At 42.5% G+C, this 21804-nt stretch overlaps 3 protein-coding genes across 4 annotated transcripts; 2 read left to right on the forward strand and 1 right to left on the reverse strand.

Annotated features, from left to right (window-relative positions):
* The first annotated feature begins 1016 nt into the window (after positions 1–1016).
* On the forward strand, positions 1017–4739 carry smpd1 (sphingomyelin phosphodiesterase 1). Its single transcript, XM_058087044.1, has 9 exons — positions 1017–1186; positions 1331–1567; positions 1917–2237; positions 2310–2590; positions 2663–2836; positions 2913–3084; positions 3498–3574; positions 3801–3946; positions 4016–4739. The coding sequence occupies exons 2-9, from the start codon at positions 1346–1348 to the stop codon at positions 4423–4425; spliced, it is 1803 nt and encodes a 600-aa protein (XP_057943027.1). The 5' UTR covers positions 1017–1186; positions 1331–1345; the 3' UTR covers positions 4426–4739.
* Positions 4740–4844: 105 nt separating this feature from the next.
* tpte (transmembrane phosphatase with tensin homology) lies at positions 4845–21160 on the reverse strand. Its single transcript, XM_058087122.1, has 26 exons — positions 21035–21160; positions 20507–20614; positions 18732–19114; positions 17999–18659; positions 17754–17915; positions 16599–16986; positions 16052–16523; positions 15392–15980; positions 12044–12089; positions 11785–11811; positions 11541–11621; positions 10548–10838; positions 10306–10425; positions 7672–7771; positions 7543–7606; positions 7404–7468; positions 7196–7256; positions 6974–7055; positions 6780–6868; positions 6647–6708; positions 6496–6576; positions 5612–5717; positions 5421–5518; positions 5244–5339; positions 5063–5133; positions 4845–4983 (listed from the first exon to the last, which is right to left on the reverse strand). The coding sequence occupies exons 2-26, from the start codon at positions 20556–20558 to the stop codon at positions 4881–4883; spliced, it is 4350 nt and encodes a 1449-aa protein (XP_057943105.1). The 5' UTR covers positions 20559–20614; positions 21035–21160; the 3' UTR covers positions 4845–4880.
* On the forward strand, positions 11798–15284 carry fgl1b (fibrinogen like 1B). Of its 2 annotated transcripts, XM_058087809.1 has the most exons (10): positions 12393–12778; positions 12867–13024; positions 13094–13183; positions 13254–13503; positions 13570–13729; positions 13799–13896; positions 14183–14271; positions 14492–14617; positions 14686–14750; positions 14998–15284. In XM_058087809.1, the coding sequence occupies exons 2-10, from the start codon at positions 12899–12901 to the stop codon at positions 15176–15178; spliced, it is 1185 nt and encodes a 394-aa protein (XP_057943792.1). In that variant the 5' UTR covers positions 12393–12778; positions 12867–12898; the 3' UTR covers positions 15179–15284. The 2 variants fall into 2 exon arrangements, with proteins under 2 accessions (XP_057943793.1, XP_057943792.1); XM_058087810.1 differs by lacking the exons at positions 12393–12778; positions 12867–13024 and adding an exon at positions 11798–11947.
* Positions 21161–21804: the final 644 nt, after the last annotated feature.

The following is a 21804-nucleotide window of genomic DNA, read 5'->3' on the forward strand; positions in this document are numbered from 1 at the left end:
AAATGAAAAACAAACAAAACAAATAATAAAGTTGCACTCGAAAAGATTGGAGCAATAATATTAGGAAAATTATCAGGGTTTTCAGTTTTCAGTTGAAAAATTAAAAGAAAAAACAGCAAAAATGAGGGGAAAAAAGCAGTTATCTTAAGAGAATAACACTAAATGTTAGAGGAAAAAAGTTGTAGTCTAACGACAAAATATAAGTCATTTATGAGAATAAAATTGTAATATTTGGAGGAAAAGTCATATTTTAGTCAGATGAAGATCCATCCATCCATTTTCGATACCACTTACCCTCATTGGGGTCGCAGGTATGCTGGAGCCTATCCCACCTGACTTCGGTTACACCCTGATGAATTTAAATCACTTAAAAATTATTTTAGAAGATTCTGAGAATAGAGACTTTAGAATAAAGAGAATAAAGAATGTTTTCATGTCATTTAATTTTTGCAAAATAGGGGACCTTTTGCAAAAATGACTAAGGACTAATGACATATAATAAAACACTGTAGACTTTAGTGTATTATTCTAACTAGGTATGAAGACTAACTAGGTTTACTGTGAATGTGAAAGTGCCACTGTAATGTGTACCAAAGGTTGCGAGAGGTAAACAAAGGGTTGAATATGTTTGAATTCAGCAACATTCAACAATATTAAAAATATATATAATGATCATTGTCATTATAAAAGCATTGTTTTTCTCTTGAAAACTACTGCAAGATTCTGTTTGATTATGATATGGAGGGCTGAGGCCCCTTTTAAAGGTCGTAGCTCCACCCCCTTGTGGGTGTAATGACGACTATGACCACTCGAGGGCATGTGTCACTTCTTTGTCATGTCGATTCTTTAAGGGTATAAAGACAATACAGTCCATTTTTGACACGTAATAGTGATGATGACGATTTTTAAACAAATTAACACTTAGTAAATAATATTGATAAAAAGGTTAAAGAACTACGCCTTAATGAAAACAAATAGGTTTCACGTGCCGCTCACGTGACCAACCAGCTGACAGTCTGACTTCCTTAAAGAGACGGCGGGACTCAGTTGACCTAGCAGAGGATCACAAAGTAGCAGCTTCTTCCACGACGCCTTTTGGGGACTCGTCACTGGGTTGCAAACCGAAGACGAGTGGGTTCCTACCCGGCAGGGAAAGGACTAGGCACGGTCGTCTGCATTGACCCAGGTACTGGATAAAAGTTTGCTAGCTTGACGTTTATACACGTTTATTTTGTCTTTGTGTACTCTAATTAATTGGCCGTTTTCAACGGACACGTTAGAGTTCCACACCTGACCCCATTTTTTTTCTTGTCACGACATTTAATTAAAGACTGCCACTGGGACAATGACACAGCTGCCGACAGTACAGCTCTCCTACGGGCTACTGCTGGCCTCAGCGCTGTTGTTTGTGCTGCCGCAGTCCGGCTCGTGTGAACCGGCACAGATCTCAGGTCAGCCCCAATTGGTCGTGGAGCGCCTCAGTTTGCCAAGGTTTAGATTCAACTGGACCAACGTCTCCTGCCGTGTGTGCCAAGTAGTCTTCACCATCCTGGATGTGGCACTGCTGGTAAAATCTATACACAATCTGTATATTTTGACAGGAGGCTCACTCTGCCATATTTTGAGAACTATTGAATTCGGCCTTAATCATTTACAAGCTTGTCAAACAAAACAAACTACACCACCATATTTGTCATCTACTTTGCCCTCTTGTCTGTGTAAAACAGTCAAGTGTCATCTTCCACTCGGGTAACTTTAGGTTGTAAATGGTTCCTGTTGTGGATTTTATAACTGATTGTGGCACCAAAAATCACATGATCTCTTTGCTTGACCTCAGTAGTTTCGAACAGACAAGCTACACATTCCATCAATCCCTTCATTTAGATCCAAATGAGAATATTTGGTTCCTTTTCCAGAGCGATGCAAATGAAGAGCGAGTCGCACGCGCTGTCGGCGAAGCCTGCATCCGCCTCCACCTGGCTGACGAGCAGGTCTGTCACGAAATAACCGAGCTCTTTCGGGATGATTTCATTCGGGCCCTACAAGAGTCCCTGCTGTGGCCCACGGAAGCGTGTGCCCTGCTGGTGGGGCCCTCCTGCGGCAAGTTTGACATCTACGCGTCGTGGAACATCACCTTGCCCAAGAGCCCCAAGCCTCCTGTCACGCCACCTGTAACTCCTGAACCTGGTTCTCCACAGAGCAGGGTGCTGTTTCTGACAGACATCCACTGGGACAAAGTAAGCAACTCCATCACAGTAGATGTAATCCTGTTGTAGTATTAAAAATCAACCCCCCCCCTTCAATGCCAGGAGTATGTCGCTGGCACGGCAGCTGACTGTAAGGAGCCTCTGTGCTGCCGTAAGGATTCCATTTCCCCCTTGTGGCGACGGAGGGAGGCGGGCTACTGGGGAACATACAGTAAGTGTGACCTGCCACTCAGGACGGTGGAGAACCTTCTGGAAAATGTGGCCAAGGCGGGACCTTGGGACTGGGTCTACTGGACTGGAGACATACCTGCACACAACGTGTGGTCCCAAACCAGGAAACAGCAGCTGTCGGAACTTACAGTGATCACCAGGCTCATCCAGAAGTAATGGGGATAAGATTCTGATCAAATATTTATCAGTAGCTGTTGATTGATTTGATTTTATTGTTCTCTCAGACATCTGGGTCCCAATGTAACCGTCTATCCTGCTGTTGGGAACCACGAGAGCACGCCAGTGAACAGCTTCCCTCCGCCTTTTGTTCACGGAAACAGATCTTCCGCCTGGCTCTATGACACCATGGCTGATGAGTGGGCACCATGGCTGCCAGAGCAAGCTTTGAAGACTCTGAGGTAGCCATTGTTTTGATTTCTTTAAATACGCTGCTGAGAGGTCAATAATAATTATGGATTATGTAATATGTTGCAGATATGGAGGATTTTACACCATGGAGGTCCAGCCGGGCTTGCGGGTGGTCTCTCTCAACATGAACTTCTGTGCTCGTGAAAACTTCTGGCTCATGGTGAACTCCACCGACCCTGCCAACCAGCTGCAGTGGCTGGTCCATGTTCTTCAGGCCAGTGAAGACAAAGGAGAGAAGGTGAACATGTAGACGTTACACAAGTGCTTTGTCAAGAGTATCTTTATTATTTACTATTATTATTATTATTATTATTAGTATTATTTCTCGATGAATTTTAGGGCTGCAACTAGCATTTGTTTACTTGGTTGATTAATGGAGTAGGCCCTAGCCTAGATGGACTTGATTAATGGAGTAGGCCCTTAGACGGACCAAATCAGTATGACTCAAAGTTGCTGTTAAGTCAAAGCTGATTGTGTTTTAGGCAAAACAAGACATTCGCATAACATTATGGGTCTGCTTTCATGGCTGACTATGGAAATTAAAAAAATATTCACGTTTGACAGGCTGAAATCTGAGTATATTTTACATTTTCAAATCAAAACCATAAGTCGAATGATTGCTCATTGATTTAATTGTGTGTGTGTGTACAGGTACATATCATTGGTCACATTCCACCAGGTCTGTGTCTGGGTAGCTGGAGCTGGAACTACTATCACATTCTCAACAGGTATATTGATTTGAAAAGTCAACATCTGATACATAATAAACTGAAACAATTAGTCATGTAAACAAAGAACTTTTGGCATTCAGCCTTTTTATTTAAGTGGCCTGGTATGACATTATCTACACTGAGTGGGTTCACTGTATTTTTTTTTTTCATTAGGTGCCTCCTGTTGGTTTGCAAGTATAAATGAATGTAAGATATTATCATTTTAAATTTATTTTTTCCCCAGATATGAGAGCACAATTACTGGTCAGTTTTTTGGCCACACCCACTTTGATGAGTTCCAGATGTTTTATGACGAAGAGACCATGACCCGCCCACTGGGGGTTGCCTTTATTGCTCCCAGCGTGACCACCTATGTCAATTTAAACCCAGGTGAGCCCATCAGGTAGTCTAGCTGACAGTAAAATGAAGAACTGATTTTAAATCCATTCGTCGTCCCAGGTTACCGTATTTACTACGTTGACGGGAACTACGAAGGTAGTTCTCGTCTGGTTCTGGACCACGAGACTTACATCCTCAACCTGACTGAGGCCAACCACAAAGCAGGAGAGCCTGTCACACCAGAACAGAACCCCAAGTGGACTCTGCTGTACCGTGCCACAGAGGCTTACGGCCTCTCCAGTCTGTTCCCCTCAGACTGGAACGGCCTCATGCGCACCTTCCTCGGCGACGACCGCCTCTTCCAGAAGTTCTGGTACTTCCGACACAAGGGGCACGTTTCTGAGCCGTGCAAGGAGACTTGCAAGACCACCGTGTTGTGTTTTTTGCAAAGCGGCAGATATGACGTCCTGCAGCAGTGCGACCTCCTCAATGGCGTCAAGGGAGGCAAGGTGAGAAAAACGCTGTGTTGATGGTTTGGTGATCCACGCCATCCCAACAGGAACTGTTTCTTGCTGCTTGTTTTTCAGGCACATTTCCCCTGACCAATTGTCGGTTTAGGGTTTTCATTTTTTTTCCCCCTTAGTTAAATTCTGTTTACATTAAATGGCAGGTTTGCTGTCAGTCAATCCCTTTTTTTTTTTACTGTCAGCACTTTAATGGTTTTTGTAGCAAATCTCAACCATATCTGCACACAGTTTAGTTATGGGAGCGTGGGGTTCATCTACATGACAAATGTAGCTTGTTGACTGCTTGTATAAAGTGTGAATAAAATATTTGAATTGAACAGTTTGGTCCTTTTTGGATCACTTATAGTTCCATGTGAACTGAAACTAAATTGTCCATATTGTGACTGGAATTGAAAGCATAACTACTGAACTACTCAAACCAGGCAGTGTATCTTTCCAAAGAGCATTTATTATAAGCATTAGTTATCTGAGAAGGACAATGTGACCCCAAAGTCCTCCTTGTACAAGCCCCATGTTTTAGGTTTGTGTGGGTTGTCCAGTTCCTCTCTGGGTAAGAAGAGCCTACAGAGACACGATCACACACTAAGTTCCTTTGACACTTAATATGAATAGAAACATTTCTGGAGGTGAGGAGACTTACTTGTTGTCCAATATGAAGGACGTATTGAACCAAAAGTAGAAGGGGACATCTTCGTATCCTTTAGGAATACCCTGAGGAGGAAACGGGAGATACTGTAATACTATTTCTACTGTTTCACATTACATCTAATTCATCACATTTTTACCACTACATAATGTTATTTATTTCAAAATGTACTCACAGCACTGGACTCAAACATGACCTTGACATCCCCTTGAACCACAGGTCCATTGGGGAGGCTGATGATTGCTGCATTGTTGCCCACATCAGGGAAGACCTAGAAAAAAAAAAAGCAAAAGTTGTTTCTCTTAGCCCGTTTGTAAGCCATCCACTTTGACTTGAGCAGGCTGAGACTTACTGAGCAGTTGTGCTGTGTGGCGCACACACACTCAAACACTAGCTCTTTCCTCACGATAATCTTCACCTTCAGGTCACTGCCGTCACCTCTTCCCACACCTGGTGTGGGGGGAAAGGCACAAATCACTATGAAAAATACACACAGGAAGTGAAGATAACTTTCTGACAGTGAGCATTATCGTTGTAAATGACCTGCTATGGAGTGGATGCGGATGCTCTTCATCCTCAGGCTTTTTGGAGGAGGGAGCTGCCTGTTGAATTTAGTCTTCATCACCTCGTAATAGCCCACGTACCTGCTCTGTGGTACACCCATAATACAGCATATTGTTTGTAAATGCATTTCAATTTTGCACTACAGCGACGGAACCAATGTTGTAATAGCGGCAATTGGCAAACAGCTGATGAGTTCACTGTAAACGGTATGGTAAGAAAGCCCTTGCAGAGGTAGATGACGCTGCTGTGCTGACTGCTCATGTCAGTACAGTATAACGGGATGTTGCCTACAGCCACAGGGCTGCCCATGTTTTTTGAACCAGCGCTAATTCGAGACCTTAGTAGGTATTTACTGTACAGTGAAACCTGAGTGTTTATGCTCCATTTTTGTACAACATTGTACGAAACAAGCCCATCTGTGTGCCTTGTAATGTAGTATTCAGAGAAAACAAGGCCTTACTCAATAGCCGTGAGTTCTGTATTGAGTGCGACTGCTAAACTACAGCATTTTAGTTGCAAAATGACAATTTAGTTGCTAGTCTGGAGCCCTGATTTAACATACCGCATAAAACATGTAATGTACAATGCAGCTGTCTGCAGTCAGCCAGTAAAGCCTTCTCTGCTGGCCTAAACACAATCACTGACCTTTTTTTGTCCAACCAGGTTTTGGCTTCTATGTGTCCCATATCAATATTAAAATATTCTCGTCAGTTAAGTTCCTACTGAAGGACCAGGTAGCAAATGCACCGTACATAACTGGTACAATGTAAATACGTTGGCTCCAGTGTACACATTGTGCACAGTCTGGCTTCAAGTGTAAACAACAGTTGTCTGAATATAAACAATACCAGTCCATTTCTTACTTGAGAGGGCGTCTCCACTCCTTGAAACTTGGAGCTTTGACTCTTGTCCGTCCTCCTCTCCCCAAAGTACTCCAGGCTATCCTGGTAAAGAATGAAAAGACCTCACTGGATTAAATGCGTCTTACTTTCTTTTTAAGATGCAAGTCTTTACCTGTGCGTTCTCAAACTGGTCACTGTCAATAAGCCAGGTGCACACTAGAGTGCCGGTACGACCTACAAAGCAGAGTTAGCACTGCTTTAGTTCAGTTATTGCACATAACAAAAATCCCTAAATGATGAATTACCTTTCCCTCCTTTGCAGTGAATAGCAATGACGTTTTTGGGATCGGCAGACATCCACTCTCTTACGCTAGCTGTGTATTTCAGCATGTCCCTGAAGCACACACAGGGTCAAAACAAGAACCTCCGCCAATGGAGATAGTATCGTAACTTCCCAAACTGATGCAGTTTCAAAAAATGTCATTAAAAAGCCTCTCACTCTAAAGAAGGTACGTTGTGGTCGTCTATGAACACCCGTTCAACTCTGTAGTGGAAGAACTGGGGGTCGTAGCCTTTCTCACCTGCCAAAATACAACAAAATGGTGTCTGTCCGACTTGTATATAGAACACTTGTGTGTTTTGATGACAAATAATTGGAAGATGCCTGGTGGGATACAACCAAGCATTCCTATTTGTGGCAGGGAGGGAGGAGTCAACTTACTGCAAAGGTTGTAAACTCTGTAATGGCCTTCATGTTTGGTGTCCAGAAACCTTGCCACCTCCTGTGATCAAACCATATACAGTAGTGTTATTTTGGACCACTTTTCTACAAAGCGCTACAGTTTGGTTCATCTGCTTATAAAATCCAGCAATGGTAGGTTATGGGTTATTATGTACCCTTGGCCTTGATGGAAACTATCAAGACGTACCCTGATTGGGTTCCTGTAGAAGGACTGCTTCCCAGATGAAGGGAAAGACATGGCGATGACTCGGTCTGAGACAACAAGATGAAGTGAAAACACAGAATGTCAACACGCTGCATGTTATGTCATGTTATATTGGTCCTACCTGTGACATAGGTGAGGTCAAGGTCAAAGCCATCCTTCTGATAGCGCCGTTTGTTCTCAGACACCTAAAGAAGAACGCACACAATGTCTCCCTTGGGTCTACCAACTCTAGGTCTGCACATCCGCTTACCATCCTCCTGGTGACCTTCTCCAGCACTTTCTTCTGGGCAGCTAGCCTGAACACTCTCACCAGAATTATAATCCTCAAGAAGCGCAGGAAGGTCACCACCCTAGGAGAGGAAATAACATACAAAATGTAGAAGTAAATGAAAATTGTCTCGTGGAGGAAAATCCCATCAAAATCTACCACAAAAAAAAGAGAAAGAGGCTCTGGTCATGGGTGTGTGGGTGTGGGTGTGTGTGTGTGTGTGTGAATGACAGGAAGAAAAGCTCTGACTCTTTTGGGGAAAATCGCCACCATATAAATTTGTAGGCCCAGACTTTTTTCTCAAAAAAAACCAAATATGTTTATGTGATGTATTCCAAAGTAACTTGTATGCACATTCAAAATAAATTCACCATTAATATGATTTCCATGTTTAACCCCCATCCCTGAACTCACCAGACACTTTTCCAAGTTTCTCAACAGCTACTCAAGTTACAATTGTGTTGAAAGTCAACATTTTCTTTATCATGGCAGGTGGAAGTGTCAGGGATTTTTGCAGAAATATATATTTTACTTCAATTAATTCAGGTAGTGATGTTTTTTTACGTGTATTTGTATTTGTATTTTAGATTTGGTTCATGAAGTTTATGAAATTTCAACCTCTTCATAGTGCTTAAAATTCCATCCTTTTAGCACTCGCAGGAACCCCATTAAAAAAAGTAGACTATCTAGTATATATTAAGGATCGACCGATATTTGCGTTCTTGACTTGAATAGGTATCGGCCGATACGCGCGTGGGTTCGACGATGTATTTTTCCGCAGCATGATTTACAGACAGGCATCCGCCGGGCAGCTCTGTGTTGCCAGAGGACCCTGCAACACACGCAGTCGCGGTACCCCTCCCCTACTGCAAGAGTGGTGAATCACAACGAGGGTAAGCTTTCAACTTTTAATTAGCCTCTAAACAGTTAAACCTAGTTGAAATATTGTCACCCGCTTTGGAATAGGAAACATGAACGCCAAGTCTATGCAATATACGTGCTTGACAATATATTATTTGGTCTGAAAACCAGGAATGCTGCTGAATGCTTCATCATAGTTGGAGGCTAATATGTACAGCTGTTACCAACACCGCTTTAATGTCAACGTTGGCAATTCAGTCCCATAGTGTTTGGAGGAGTTTCATTCAGCAAACGTCGGGCTGAGGTTAAATGCGTTAGCGTTCACAACACGAACTTTAATGATGAGAGAAATGTTTTATATATCGTACTAAATTGTGGCAGTGTGATGCGTTTGTGTGTGTGGGGGCGGGTGCGTCATCACATCACGTGATCATCAGTCATCACATCAATGCTCGATAAAACTTGTTGAAATGTTTTGCACATGGTTGAATATTTATTCCTTTTAAAAGTTGATAATGCAGTTTAAATGTGTTTAAGAAAGCTGAATCCTACTGTGTTCAGTGTTTACATTTCAATAAATATTTGATTAAACTTGAGACCTGTAATATTTGTTATCATTGTCATTTTTTCATGTAAATTGAGACAGCAAAAGCAGTATCTGCCACAAATTTCGGCCCAAGCAAAAAAAAATCTGCATCGTCCCGAAAAAAATGCATATCTGTCGATCCCCAAGTATATGTATATGTTACGCGCCAACGATGGATCTGCGCGATCGATCGATAGCGCTGCGCCCGAGATGATGGATCGATGGTATATTACTGCGCCCGGGATGGATGTGTGTAGTTTGTTTAGATGCCAACAGATGGCAGCGCTGAGCGTTGTCACTTACAAGAATCAACAAGAAGTTGATGCATGCAAATTTAAAATATTTGATTAATTGTCAAGCAGTTTGATTGATCCATCTCGAGCGCAGCGCTATCAATCGATCGCGCAGCTCCATCGTTATATATATAACGCGTAATATATATAAATATAGCACAAAGGCTACATTTCTTACATATAAAACCCTACAGATTACTGTAGTATGTTGAAAAACTTTCTAAGTTAAAGTTTCTAACGGCAGACGGAAGTGCCTCGTACAGAATTTGGCACAAATGTATATTTTATTTAAACAAGAGAACAGGTAGCAATTTTTTCAGTCATATTTTATATTACTGTTTTTCTTTTCCCCTTATAAATTTGTATTTGCTATTTATTTATTTTTAATAGTTTATTTACTGGGAAGGAGCTGTGGAAAAAGATCCACACATTGTCTATTAAAAAAAATATTTTTTTTATTTACATTTTAGATTAGTCTAGAAACAAATTCCAGCCATGTCAAAGTGCATATGATCAAATTTGAATCGTTATTCAAATGATTTATTATTATTGTAAATTGAACACATTAAAATGCACCTTTAGCACCTGCAGGAGCCCCCTAAAACAACATTATTTATGAAGGCTAAATGTATTATAAAAAAATAATAGTAATTCAATTTCTCGTATTGTGAGGGGCTTCATTCAACACTCAGGGTCAAAATTTTAGAAACAGCTCTCATTATGATCTGCAATATGATAATAAACATACTGAATTAAAACGGATCAGTTATATATGTAAAGGCAGATGTTTTTATCAAAACCAATAAAGTATCCTGGGAATGTATTGAGGATGATTATAAGATCAGTCAATGAAGATGGCCTGTTGGTGTGGTGTACCTGGGAATGAGACTGGCTCCTGATAGGTCAGTGAAGGTGTAGCTCATGGTGACCACCAGCGTGACGACCACAACGCAGGCGTCGATGATGTTCAGCTTGGAGCCAAAATACACTTTAAAACTTTACAAAAAAAGAAAAGAAATGTGTTTTGAAAGTATAGTCCTGGAAGCCATTTCATTTCCTGCACAACTTCCTTCTTTGGAACTTCCTCTCACACAGTGAGTTCTTCTCGACTACTTTACCCTTCCACGTAGATCCTGAGGAGAACGTCGGCCAGGAAGAAGAAGGAGATGATGAGGGACACAGTCTCCAGAGAGTTGCCGACCTCTCTGCTCCTGGCTGGCAGGGAAATGTCCACGATGACGAGTACGATGTCAACCAGGATCAGTACCACTCCAAATACACTGAGGAAAAAAGAGAATAGCAAATAGGATCCTGCAAAATACACGAGTACTAGTACTTGCAGAATTCCAAAAGACACTGACCGGAATCCAAAGGACATAACAAAGGGGGTAATCTTCTTCCGGATGTTTCTGGAAATAGATTTTTGAAAATGTATTAAAAGAATGAGAGGAAGTCTTTCTTCATGCATTTACTCATCAACAAGCTGGCGGCCACAGCGCGCCTCCACAAGCCCGGTGTGTGTGCACTGCTGTGGAAGCCTGCAGCCAGTCTCTGCCTGATAATACCACAAAAACACAGCATGGACACATTCATTTCTTATCACTGCTCTATCCCTGTGAAATATGTAAACCAGTTATTTCCAAAGTGCTGCCTGCAGGCCATTTGTGGACGCATTTTTTATGGCCCTGTGAATGGCACATTGTTGAAACAAAAAAAATGAAGTGAAGTGAATTAAAAGTAAAGAAAATGAAATTTTTTCCAAACCTGACACCAGCAAAATGTACCAAGACACTTCCTGGCCATGTACAGGATGTAGTATGTCTATCTAAAAGCCTGTTACCATGTACGTTGTTTGACTTAATAAAATTGTAATTTGAGAAATTCCACATTGCTCCTACATTTCTCCTGTGCTCCTAAATGCCATCCATCCATTTTTTTATACTGCTTATCCTCATTAGGGTTGCGGGGGTAAGCTGGAGCCTATCCCAGCTGTCTTTGAGTGAGAGGCGGGGTACACCCTGGACTGGTCGGTGCTCCTAAATGTTGTTCAAATGTTGCTTGAGCTCCAAATTGTGGCACATTCTTTCCTAGCATGAAGACATTGTACTCACTGGTAGAGGGTGTCTGCTTCCACAGCATCATCCCTCCCATCATCAATCTCCACTTTGGCATCATCCATCTTTGCAACACTTCTAAAAAAAAACAAAAACAAAAAACAATCATGTGATGACAAAAAGTGTCACATAAAACGGTTGAAACATTAAACAGTGCAGTAAAAACACACAGACATTAAAAACACACAGACATGCATGAATAAAAAGGTTAATGTTTCCCGTGGAAGTCATGTGTTCTCACCCATTCACACCTGAATCCGAACCCGGGCTGAAGTGGACCGAGGACATGACTTAAAAAGTAGTTTGCTATGGACGTCAAGTGTCTACGTGAGGCAAGAGCAGCGTGCAAAGAGTTATTCCCAAAGTCTAACTTAAGTAGCAGCGAGGAAACAAGGACCACAGAGGTGCGTAAAAGTACAAAAATATTCCTTAATTGCCAGAAAGAAAAAAAAAAAAGAACAGAAAGCATGCAGGATTCTTCTTCTTCCTTCTCTGCTTACCGTTGGCCCTGACATTCGGGACAAGAACCGGGAATCGATCTTGTGACTTTTCACGGACACAAAGGAGGGTGGTTCAAAGGTTAAACGGACGGTTTCTGTTCTTGTCATCCACTCCTCCTTTTTTTGCAAACGTAGCGGTTTTTTTTGTTCTTGGGACTTCCTGGATTTTTTTTCTATCCTCACGTGCCTCCCCCTTCCCCAGCCCCTCCCACTTTGCACATCTGGTTCTGATTAAAAGTACACACGTGACCAGTTTTTTACTAATCCTTCAATTAAGCATTTCAATGCACTTATTACTGTAATTGTGCCTTGTTATGTAAGCAGAATTTTAAAAAATATATTTATTTCTCATTTAAGAACAAATAGGTGTGTCAATGTTTGTATTTATTTAATAGCAGTGGTCAGTTGTTGTAGGTGTGGACACACCATTAAAAAAAACTATTTATTTATTTATTTGTCAGATCCAGATCCAGTTCTCCCTAAGCGTGTGTGGGTTTCCTCCCACATTCCAAAAACATGCTAGGTTAATTGGTGACTCCAAATTGTCCATAGGTATGAATGTGAGTGTGAATGGTTGTTTGTCTATATGTGCCCAAACATGGTGAGAATAAGCGGCATAGGGAATGGATGGATGGATATTAATTGGTGGATTTTTCTGATATTTATTTTATTTTTCCACAAATCTGTCTACATGGGAATAGAAAGTCTTCATGATACAAGTCATATATTTTCATGGTAAATCAATGATTTGCAAATATTTTTGTTTAAAGGCGAGTTACATAAACTTTAAAAACAATTCTACCTGTTTTGCAATACTTGATAGGAAATAAAAATAGTTTGGGTTGAGAATTTGGCATGGTGTTTCTTCTAATGTGGACCATGCAGAACCAGCCCAACCCCGCTATAAATAAATACTGCCAAAACCTTCAGAGGAACAGAACACAGAGCCTGGAGACAACAAGGGAACATTGCACAATGAAGGTCGGACATTTTCTATTCAGTCCGGAATTGTTGTAACTGTATGGACTACCATGTTTTTGATGATTTCAGATTTACAGTGGTTTAATCCGAGAAAGCACCTTGGTGTTTCTCCTGTTCGTGGGTTTCCCAAGCAAGACTTGCTCATCACATCAGCTCTCAGTAGGTCGAATCTTACAGGTATCTCGACAAGTTACATTCTAAAAACAACCTTGTGTTTCCTTATTCAAAGGAATGTGGTCCAGAAGTAGCAGTCCTCAAGCGGAGTATCAAGAAACTGGAAAACAAACTCATCATCGGAGCTTGGCAGGTGGAATACTTGCAAAGGCACAAACACTTCCGTCCAAAAACACCTGCTCAGATGATGTCAACATCTGCGCCACACACTGATTCCAACAACAGCAGCAGCAGTGTTGGAACGTTGGCCAGCTCCAACATGACAACACTTCCACCAGCAGGAAGCTTGATCGTCCATGACAGAGGTACAAACACTCTATTGGATCAATAGTCAGATATTAATCATAATCAGCTGTATTTCGTGTTTTTAGACTGTTCCGAGTTGTTTGACAGAATGAGACCACCAAGTGGTTTTTACCGCATAAGACCCAAATCTCACCAGGAGCCCTTTTTGGTCTACTGTGACATGGACGACGGAGGTGGATGGACTGTTTTCCAGAGACGGCGACATGGAAAAGTTGACTTTGACAGGTGCTAAAAGAACAATGATTATGAGCATCATGATAATAATAATAATAATAACCATCATTTGTTCTCCAGGGACTGGGTAGACTACAGAGACGGATTTGGAGACTTCAAACTGTGGAATGACGAGTTCTGGTTGGGAAACGAGCACATGTACTCTCTGCTCTCCGAAGGTAAGCCATAACAGTGTAGTATGCTGACACTGTATGGACAAAAGTATTGGAACACCTGGCCATTGTATTGTTTCATGCGTTGTGGTTAGGACATCCAACACACATAAAGGGCTTTCCAAAAACTGTTTCTACAATAGGAATTGCCTTAAATATATTCGTTTAAAACTGGAATTTGAACTAAGAATAAAGACCAGAATTAAATGAGATGTCCAGCCCCAAGCATGATTGCATAACAATCATTTAGGAGGTGTGTCTTCATACCTTTGTGCATTATTTTGTCCCCTAGGTAAGAACCTGATGAAGATCGACCTAATGGACTGGGAAGGAAAGAGAAGTCATGCTTTTTATGACCACTTCCACATCACCAACGAGGCCGTATGTAACACCATTCTACTCTACTTGATACAAGTGGAATGCTGCGTGTTGTCAATAATTAGTCACAACCACGGTGTCAGATTCCTTTTTTTGTCTCCTGCCTCGGGCTGACTTCTGTATCCATCACAGCAGCAAAGCACCCCCCTTGGACAAAACGAGCCCCCTGCCCTGTTGTGTTACTGTGGATCTCTGTAAAAGAGGTTTTAAATTCCCATTCCAGGATCGATATCGCCTCCAGTACGGGATGTACAGCGGTCAAGCTGGGGATGCCCTGGCAGGCGGCGGGGGCATGGTGGAGCAGTGGTCCGCCTGCCTCAGTGGCATGCAGTTCAGCACCAGGGATCAGGTTAGTGTACGGCTTTAAAGTGGTGCTTTAATCCTATAATGTGTAGAAGTTTATACTGTCTTTAACAGGACAATGACCGATATACTCAAGGCAGCTGTGCTCAGGAGAATAATGCTGGTTGGTGGTACAACAGGTGAGACTTGATTATGCATTCCTCATACTGTGGCTAGCTCAATTGCAGAGTACCTTATATTAGGGGTAAGGTGTGTATTATGGAGGCATCTTTTCTTTGTAGAAATATGTCAGTGAAAGCAATTAGGGAGATGTGACTATTTGAGGAAATATAGTTCTAAGGTATTGCATTATACCAACCGGCACAGAAATAATCCAAATCAAGCAATTATTGTCCAATAAATGCTGTTGTTTGTTTCCAATAACAGATGCCATGTTGCCAACCTGAATGGGAAGTTCTACCGCAGAGGGAAGTATAAGGGTCAGTTTGACAATGGGGTGGTGTGGGGCACCTGGAGGGGCCTTTGGTATTCGCTCCGTCACACCACCATGAAGGTGCGCCCTCTGCTTTTCTTGGACGCCATGGGCAGTGGTGGCGGGGATATTTAAATACACAAAGCATCGCATATGTCATTCATCTTGAAGACAGACGACTGTTTCATTATTCTCTGACAATATCTTTGCTTTTTTTGCAAATAATCACTCAATCCCAAAATGTATGTAATGTAACTCTGAATAAAAACAACTTGCATCTCATTTAGAACTTACGTTGATGCACTCTAAACCCATTTATAGCACAGCACTATTGATGTCAATGCTCACAATGCTTCCCTGAGGAGAGGTCGAGGTCCATCATCCTCTCCTCAACTCCACTCAACCTGTAAGCAGAACGCTCGCCACTGGCACAGCCTCCAGAACCAGGCAGTGAGTGGCACTGGTCTTTCCTGTGCTCTAATGACGACACACTGAAGGTGGAACTGCGCTGACGCCCTTTAGCTCCAGAGCAGGACTGAGCCTCCTTCAGTTTTCTTGCCAGCATGTTCCTCTGGATAGGTGATGGACCACGGCGGTTCCAGTTTTGCTCGGCCCGTTCCACACTGAGCAGGTTCACTCCGTGAGGACTGGTTGGACTTGTGGCTGGACCACCAATTCCTGAGATTCCCATATGCCCCTCTGTGGTGCCACTGCAGTCCAGATGTTCCTCAGAAGTGTTGGTTCCTGCATGCTTCACTTCATTAGTGTGAGAAGGAATGGAGGTTTCTATCCAGGGCTTCCTTTGGTTGCATCCCTGGGCTCTGGGATGGGTCCATTTTGGGGTGTCATGCTCTGGAATGGGGTAGGAGCTAAATGACGGCCTCTCTCTTCTCTCTTTGGTCCAAGAGTTTCCTTCAGGGAGAGTCCGAGATCCCACCTGAACAGCAAATAAGAATGTAATGTGACAAACCAGTCAAGATGTACATCAAGGTAATCTGCATAATTAACCTGAGTCATGCTCCGCTCTCTGAATGCTCCGCAGTGTCCTGAAGAGGAAATTTGGGGTTTTGCGTCTGTAAAACTGGAAGTCCTACGGAAATGTGGATTCTTCTGAGAAGAGTTTCCCACTAATCCACTCTTCTGTACCATCTCCACCCAGTCAGCAGTTCGGTTGAGCCACCTGGAGCTGCCCTCATTTACGTGACCAGAAACCGGGGGCCCCAAGATGAGCTCCACCCTCGGCGTCAGTGGCTCCCGTGTGATTCTGGAAGCCTGGAGCGGTAACTCAGAAAAGGACTGGTTTTGTTCCCCGTGGAGGCACGGCAGCCCGGTGGATGTCGGAATAACAGAGCTGCTGGGTGAAGTGGACGTCCCTACCATGGTGTCATGAACTGGGCTTGAGGAGACGTGGTAGACCTGTGTGGCCTCCTTTAATCCCTTCTTCTTCATTTCTTTTAACTGCTGCTGAGCTAAGCGATACCTGGGGAGACACTGCATATTTCACACCAATACAACAACAAAGTGCAGCAAAGTAACACATGATTCTAATACCTACCCAAAAATGGGTGGCAACACCTTCTGACCTGTGGGAGACAGCCTCTCTGGGTCCTGTGAGAGATGTGTGATTGTCTGTGGAACAGATCCCCTGTCCACGCCAGCCGGCACTGCCTGTCCTGGGCTATCAACAAAACTCGGCCTCTGAAGGCTATTACCGCAAATGGAAGCCTCATCAGAGAGTTTGCGCCCGCCAGGGGAATGCATAGAGCCCCTGCGGACGGAGCTACACTGAGGGGTCCGGCAGAGCTTCCTCCACACGGTTATGACGATAGTGGCTAGAATGACAGCAAGGCACAGGGATATACCAGCCACCACCACCATGTTACCACCGAGGGGTACAACTCCAGCAAGAACCGGGGGGAGTGATGGGGAAGGTCCTGGAAACACTGAAGGGGAAGAAAGCAGACAACAGTAATTAGCATGTGTTGCTTTTTCTTTGGCTTTTTTGTAAACACACACAGAATAGAATACAGTGTTGCCAAATAAAAGAAAGTGTGATCATAACCTGAATGGAATGGAATGGAATGGAATGCAACATAAAGTGGATGAGTAGTGTTATGAGTTTTTGGGGTTTTTTCCCACAAGAATCACCTTGTTGGTTAGGAGCAAGTGGAAGCACCTGTGGTGTCCACTCCCAGCTGAAGGTCTGAGTAATCAGCAGGGCTGGGCAGGTATATAAGGAGCATTTGCTGCTCAGTTTTGTTTTTTTTTTTTTATTTCTTTGTTGTGTGTGTGAGAGTCAACACCCTCAGTTGACTCTCTTGGTATTTGTGAGAATGAACTGTGCTGTGTGGGGATTTTGTGTTTCAGCCTTCCCCTGGTCTACTGATTTCCACTCTTTTCTTTAACTGTTTTTTTTGTTCTATCATTTTGATAGACTTAGTGGGTGGCAGGAAGTTTTGATTTACATGCAGTTTTGGTTGGTTTACCCCTGAGCAACCTTTATTTCACCAGTTTGTGTTTGTGTTCTACTTGTTGTTGTAAATGTTGAAAAATTGATAACAATAACCCTAATAATAATAATAATTCACTTTTCACCGTTAAAACACAAAACTGACCTTTGATTTTTGAAAACATTAGATTTTTCACTATGTGGCACTTATATGATATGCCTGATCTTGCTAGTGAAATGCTATGTGCAAAAGAGACTTACCTGCACAGTCTTCCAGCGAGCAGATAGACTGTTCCTTCACCATGCCCGTGCAGTGCTTGCCTTCAACACCAGAGGGCAGCAAACACTCTCTCACACGTTCCCTGACCCCCTCGCCACAGCTCACACTGCACACACTCCACTGCTTCCAGGGCCCCCAGAACTCTTCAAAATAAAATATCTGTTCAAAAAAATGTTCTAAATAGAGAATTTGCAACACAACGATGTAAAGCTGTACCATTACCTACCTTCACTCCTGTGCACCACCAGGCAAGTCTGAGCTGGACTCGGGGAGCGGCTGTAGTTGAACACAAAGCGGAAGCAGTACTTACTCCTTCCAGGGTAAAAAACAGAGCAGTTGAATTCCGTCTCATTCTCTCCCTGTGTGAGCCAGTTAAAAGCCAGCGGAGGAGATGACGGCTCCTCCTGCCCGAATCCTAGCACTGCTGTTCCACCTGCTCCCATCCCAGAGGAAACAGCAACCCCTCTTCCAACGACGGCGTCTTTATAGAGCAACACTTTCCCATTAATGTGTGCACAAGGTGGCGTTACAAGTGTAACACTCACTGTGCCCTCACAACCGCTCCTGTAGGCATTCATGTTTCCCACTAGCAGCTTATAGGAGAAGATTTGGGACAAGTAGAGAGGCCCGGAGCTCTTTACCTCCTGTGAGGAGTGAACAGAGCGTAGGGCCACTTGGATGAAGTCTCGCTCCATAAAAGGAAAGGCACAGGGCAGCTTGATCATCTGGGAACGAAGAAGTTTGATTGGATGTTGTGTGCGGGCTTGCACCTTGTTGATGCCTTTTCGTCCTATCTGGTTGTACTCCATATAGCTGACTTCTAAGAGGAGAGCGGGATCGAGGATTACTGAACAAGGCTGGAAGTATTCATTGGTAGATATTCCAATCTGGAGAGAGAAAGAAGAATGTAACATTTGCATTGAAAACTTTTTGAAAAGTTTTACTTAGTTTGTGCTGACCTGAAAAGACCCTGTGTTGTTTGCATCCCGCTCAACAGCGATGTGAAATGTAGGCCACTGCACCTGCAGTTCAGAACTCCACCACCAGGTGTTCTCCAAACGCCCCGTCGCATTAGAGTCCATCTCCAGGGTGCTGCTCTGCCTCAACAGGAAGCGGAACGTTCCCGCATACAGGAAGCAAGAACAGTTGAACTCCACCCGACCTGCAGACTGGTTGTTGGGAAGAGTCCTCGTCAGAAGGGTGGAGTTGGTGTCCATGTTGATGAGCGACAGGCTCATTTGGCGGATGAGGCTGCTGTTGCTTTTTGTGCTGAAGTCCACAAACACGCTGGCATTGCTAAGGGCAACATGGAAGGAGGGCCAGATGTTGAGCCCCGCCAAAGCTAGAGGTGGATGAAATAGCAGGTTATTGAGCAATGTCTGTTGTATTTTAGCCACTATAGCAAACATGAGACGTTGCTGTTTCGCTGTCATTCAGCCATTTTGGTCCCCCGGAGTTACCAGAAAAAAAATCAGATTTTGTGATACAAGTTGTAATATAACAGCATAAATGTATACCTCATACTTCAAGATTCAGAATCTATCCAACTCACAGGTATGGCATATCAACATGCTGATGAGACAGTATGAAGGTTGGCCACAAAAAAAGAAGCTTGTGCACTCTATTGGGGGAAGCGGGGGTCCGAAAACCAGTCAGTATCCGTTATGGCCACCATTTTCCAATCCAGAGCATCAAAATGATGCTCGGTGTATTCAAAATGCCATCACACCAATGCACCTGTGTCTGTTGCCCACTGCCAATCCTGCCACTCCATCCACAACACAGGTACATTTTACTGTATAGATGACGTTATGAATGCACATAGATACAGTGACGAGAGCCTGAGGCCCATTGTTGTGTCATTCATTCACAAGCATCGCCTCATCTTGCAGTATGATAAAGCACAGCCTCATCTGTATGCACAATTTCTAGAACCTGAAAACATCCCAGTACTTGCATGGCCAGCATACTCACCCAATTCAGCATGTTTGAGATGCTATGGATTAGCGTATACAGTATTTGAGGAGGTCATTGTTGGTCACAGCAGATACTGGCTGGTTTTCGGAGCCCTCCGGACCATCCCCAATACAGTTAAACTGTGCATTGTAGAGTGGACTTTTATTGGGGCCTGCCTACTTTCCTCACTCCTTTTCCTATCCCAGTTCTTCTTGTGTACATTCTTTCACATCTTTGTTGCACCACCACATTTCCTTGTCACCTTCCCTCTGTCTAGATGACACACCTAGCACCTTCCCGCCTGTATCCCTGATCACTTTTGCTTTGTTTGCCCAATCATCTGGTAGATAGATCATCATGACCGAGCCTCTCTCAGCTTTTTCCAATGTAATTCTTTACCAATGTGGCACAAGTTATTCAATTTCTTAATTTTTATAGACCTTATTTTCTTTTTTCAATTGTTTTTGTCCTATTTTTGTCCTAATACTCCACTGCAGGCTTCTACTATAACCCCAAACCTCCAAAAAACAAGTCACTGTGATAGTATGGTATTTTCTATGTCGCTATCCTCACAAGGGCCGCAGGTATGCTGGAGCCTATGGCACTATCAATTCAAGAGCAATACATACATACATATATGCTTTTCCTCCTCCAGTATATCAACATGACAGTCACTCTCGAGTTCACAGAGTGTGCATTATCCTGTATTATCTTTATTATCATCATAATACACATATTACTGTAATTTTATAATTCTTGTAGACCGTGTGACACATACCGCATCCCATGAGTCCCAACAACAACGACAGCAGGGAGACAGCCTGTAGCATTCCGATGTTTTGTTTTGCTCCTACACTTCATGGCCGCCTTCTACCATCCTTGACCTCTACAAATCAAGACATACATCACAGTTACAATCATCATAAAAAAGGCAATTGACAAACACTCCTAGTTTGTTTTAATTATTCCCCATACAATTTAAAAAAAGGAGGAATAAAGGTGTAAAGTAAGAAGAAAAGTTTAAATGTGAATGCTAATTCAATACCCCAAACCCCTAGCAATACAATAACAATGCTTCCCAGAATTCAAACAAACATAATGCTACATTATTATATCTCACTGAAACAAATTTCAGGTAAATGGTTACTAATTGTAGCTTTGGTTTATTAGTTATTAAATAAAAGTTAACTCATCAAAAATATCAGAATAAACCTTCCTTTAAATGTACTCGTGCACACGCCAATTGTGTAGTAAAACAATAATTTCACATTAACAATACGTGTGTATTAAAACTTGGTATACTCACGTTTCCTGACTCATTTCGGACACATTCCTCCGCTTTCCTCGGTGTTTTTTGGTCCATTTTGAGATGAAATGTATTGTTTAAAGTCCGTCTTTATTCCACTGTGTGTTTCTGGAGTGGAGATGTTCTCGCACACGCAGTGTCGCGCGCTGCTGCTGTGCGCGTGGTTGACAAAGGTGACGTCACGTGACCATTCCGATTGCTTTAGTTTGTAGTTCCTATAGCACAGTTAGCGTAGTTACTACGTATAGGGAAATTACATAGACTTTTTAACATTACATTACTCTTCAAGTTGTGAAATGTGGAATCAATGAATGAAATGTATTGCTTATTATTGCTGAATTTGGCATAATCTATGTTATTGTATGGTTATTGTCACTTGTTGTCTTCGAGCAAGTCTTTGTTGATGTTTATCAAGTATATATTATAATTGTATATAATTAAATATGAATTAGTTACATTCTCACTGTAAATTATTAATTCATTCATTTTCTACCGCTTATCCTCACGAGGTTGTGAGGGTCAATGTAAATTATCTTTAATAAATTTCAATAGTTTGTAATAAACCATTTCAAACACCTCAACATGAGTAATATTACAAATGTCCACTTACAAATATCATTTGTCACAATTTGTATAGTTCAAGGAAGAATGCAATTTGAATAATTTCTACAACAGTAAATAGCATAATAGCTTATGAATGAGAATTAGAATTATCTCTGAAATTTCCACATATGGTTAATAAAGGCTTTTTCTTTTAACGTTTCCTGCAT

This window comes from Doryrhamphus excisus, chromosome 11 (genome assembly GCF_030265055.1).
Source record: "Doryrhamphus excisus isolate RoL2022-K1 chromosome 11, RoL_Dexc_1.0, whole genome shotgun sequence".
NCBI lineage: Eukaryota > Metazoa > Chordata > Actinopteri > Syngnathiformes > Syngnathidae > Doryrhamphus > Doryrhamphus excisus.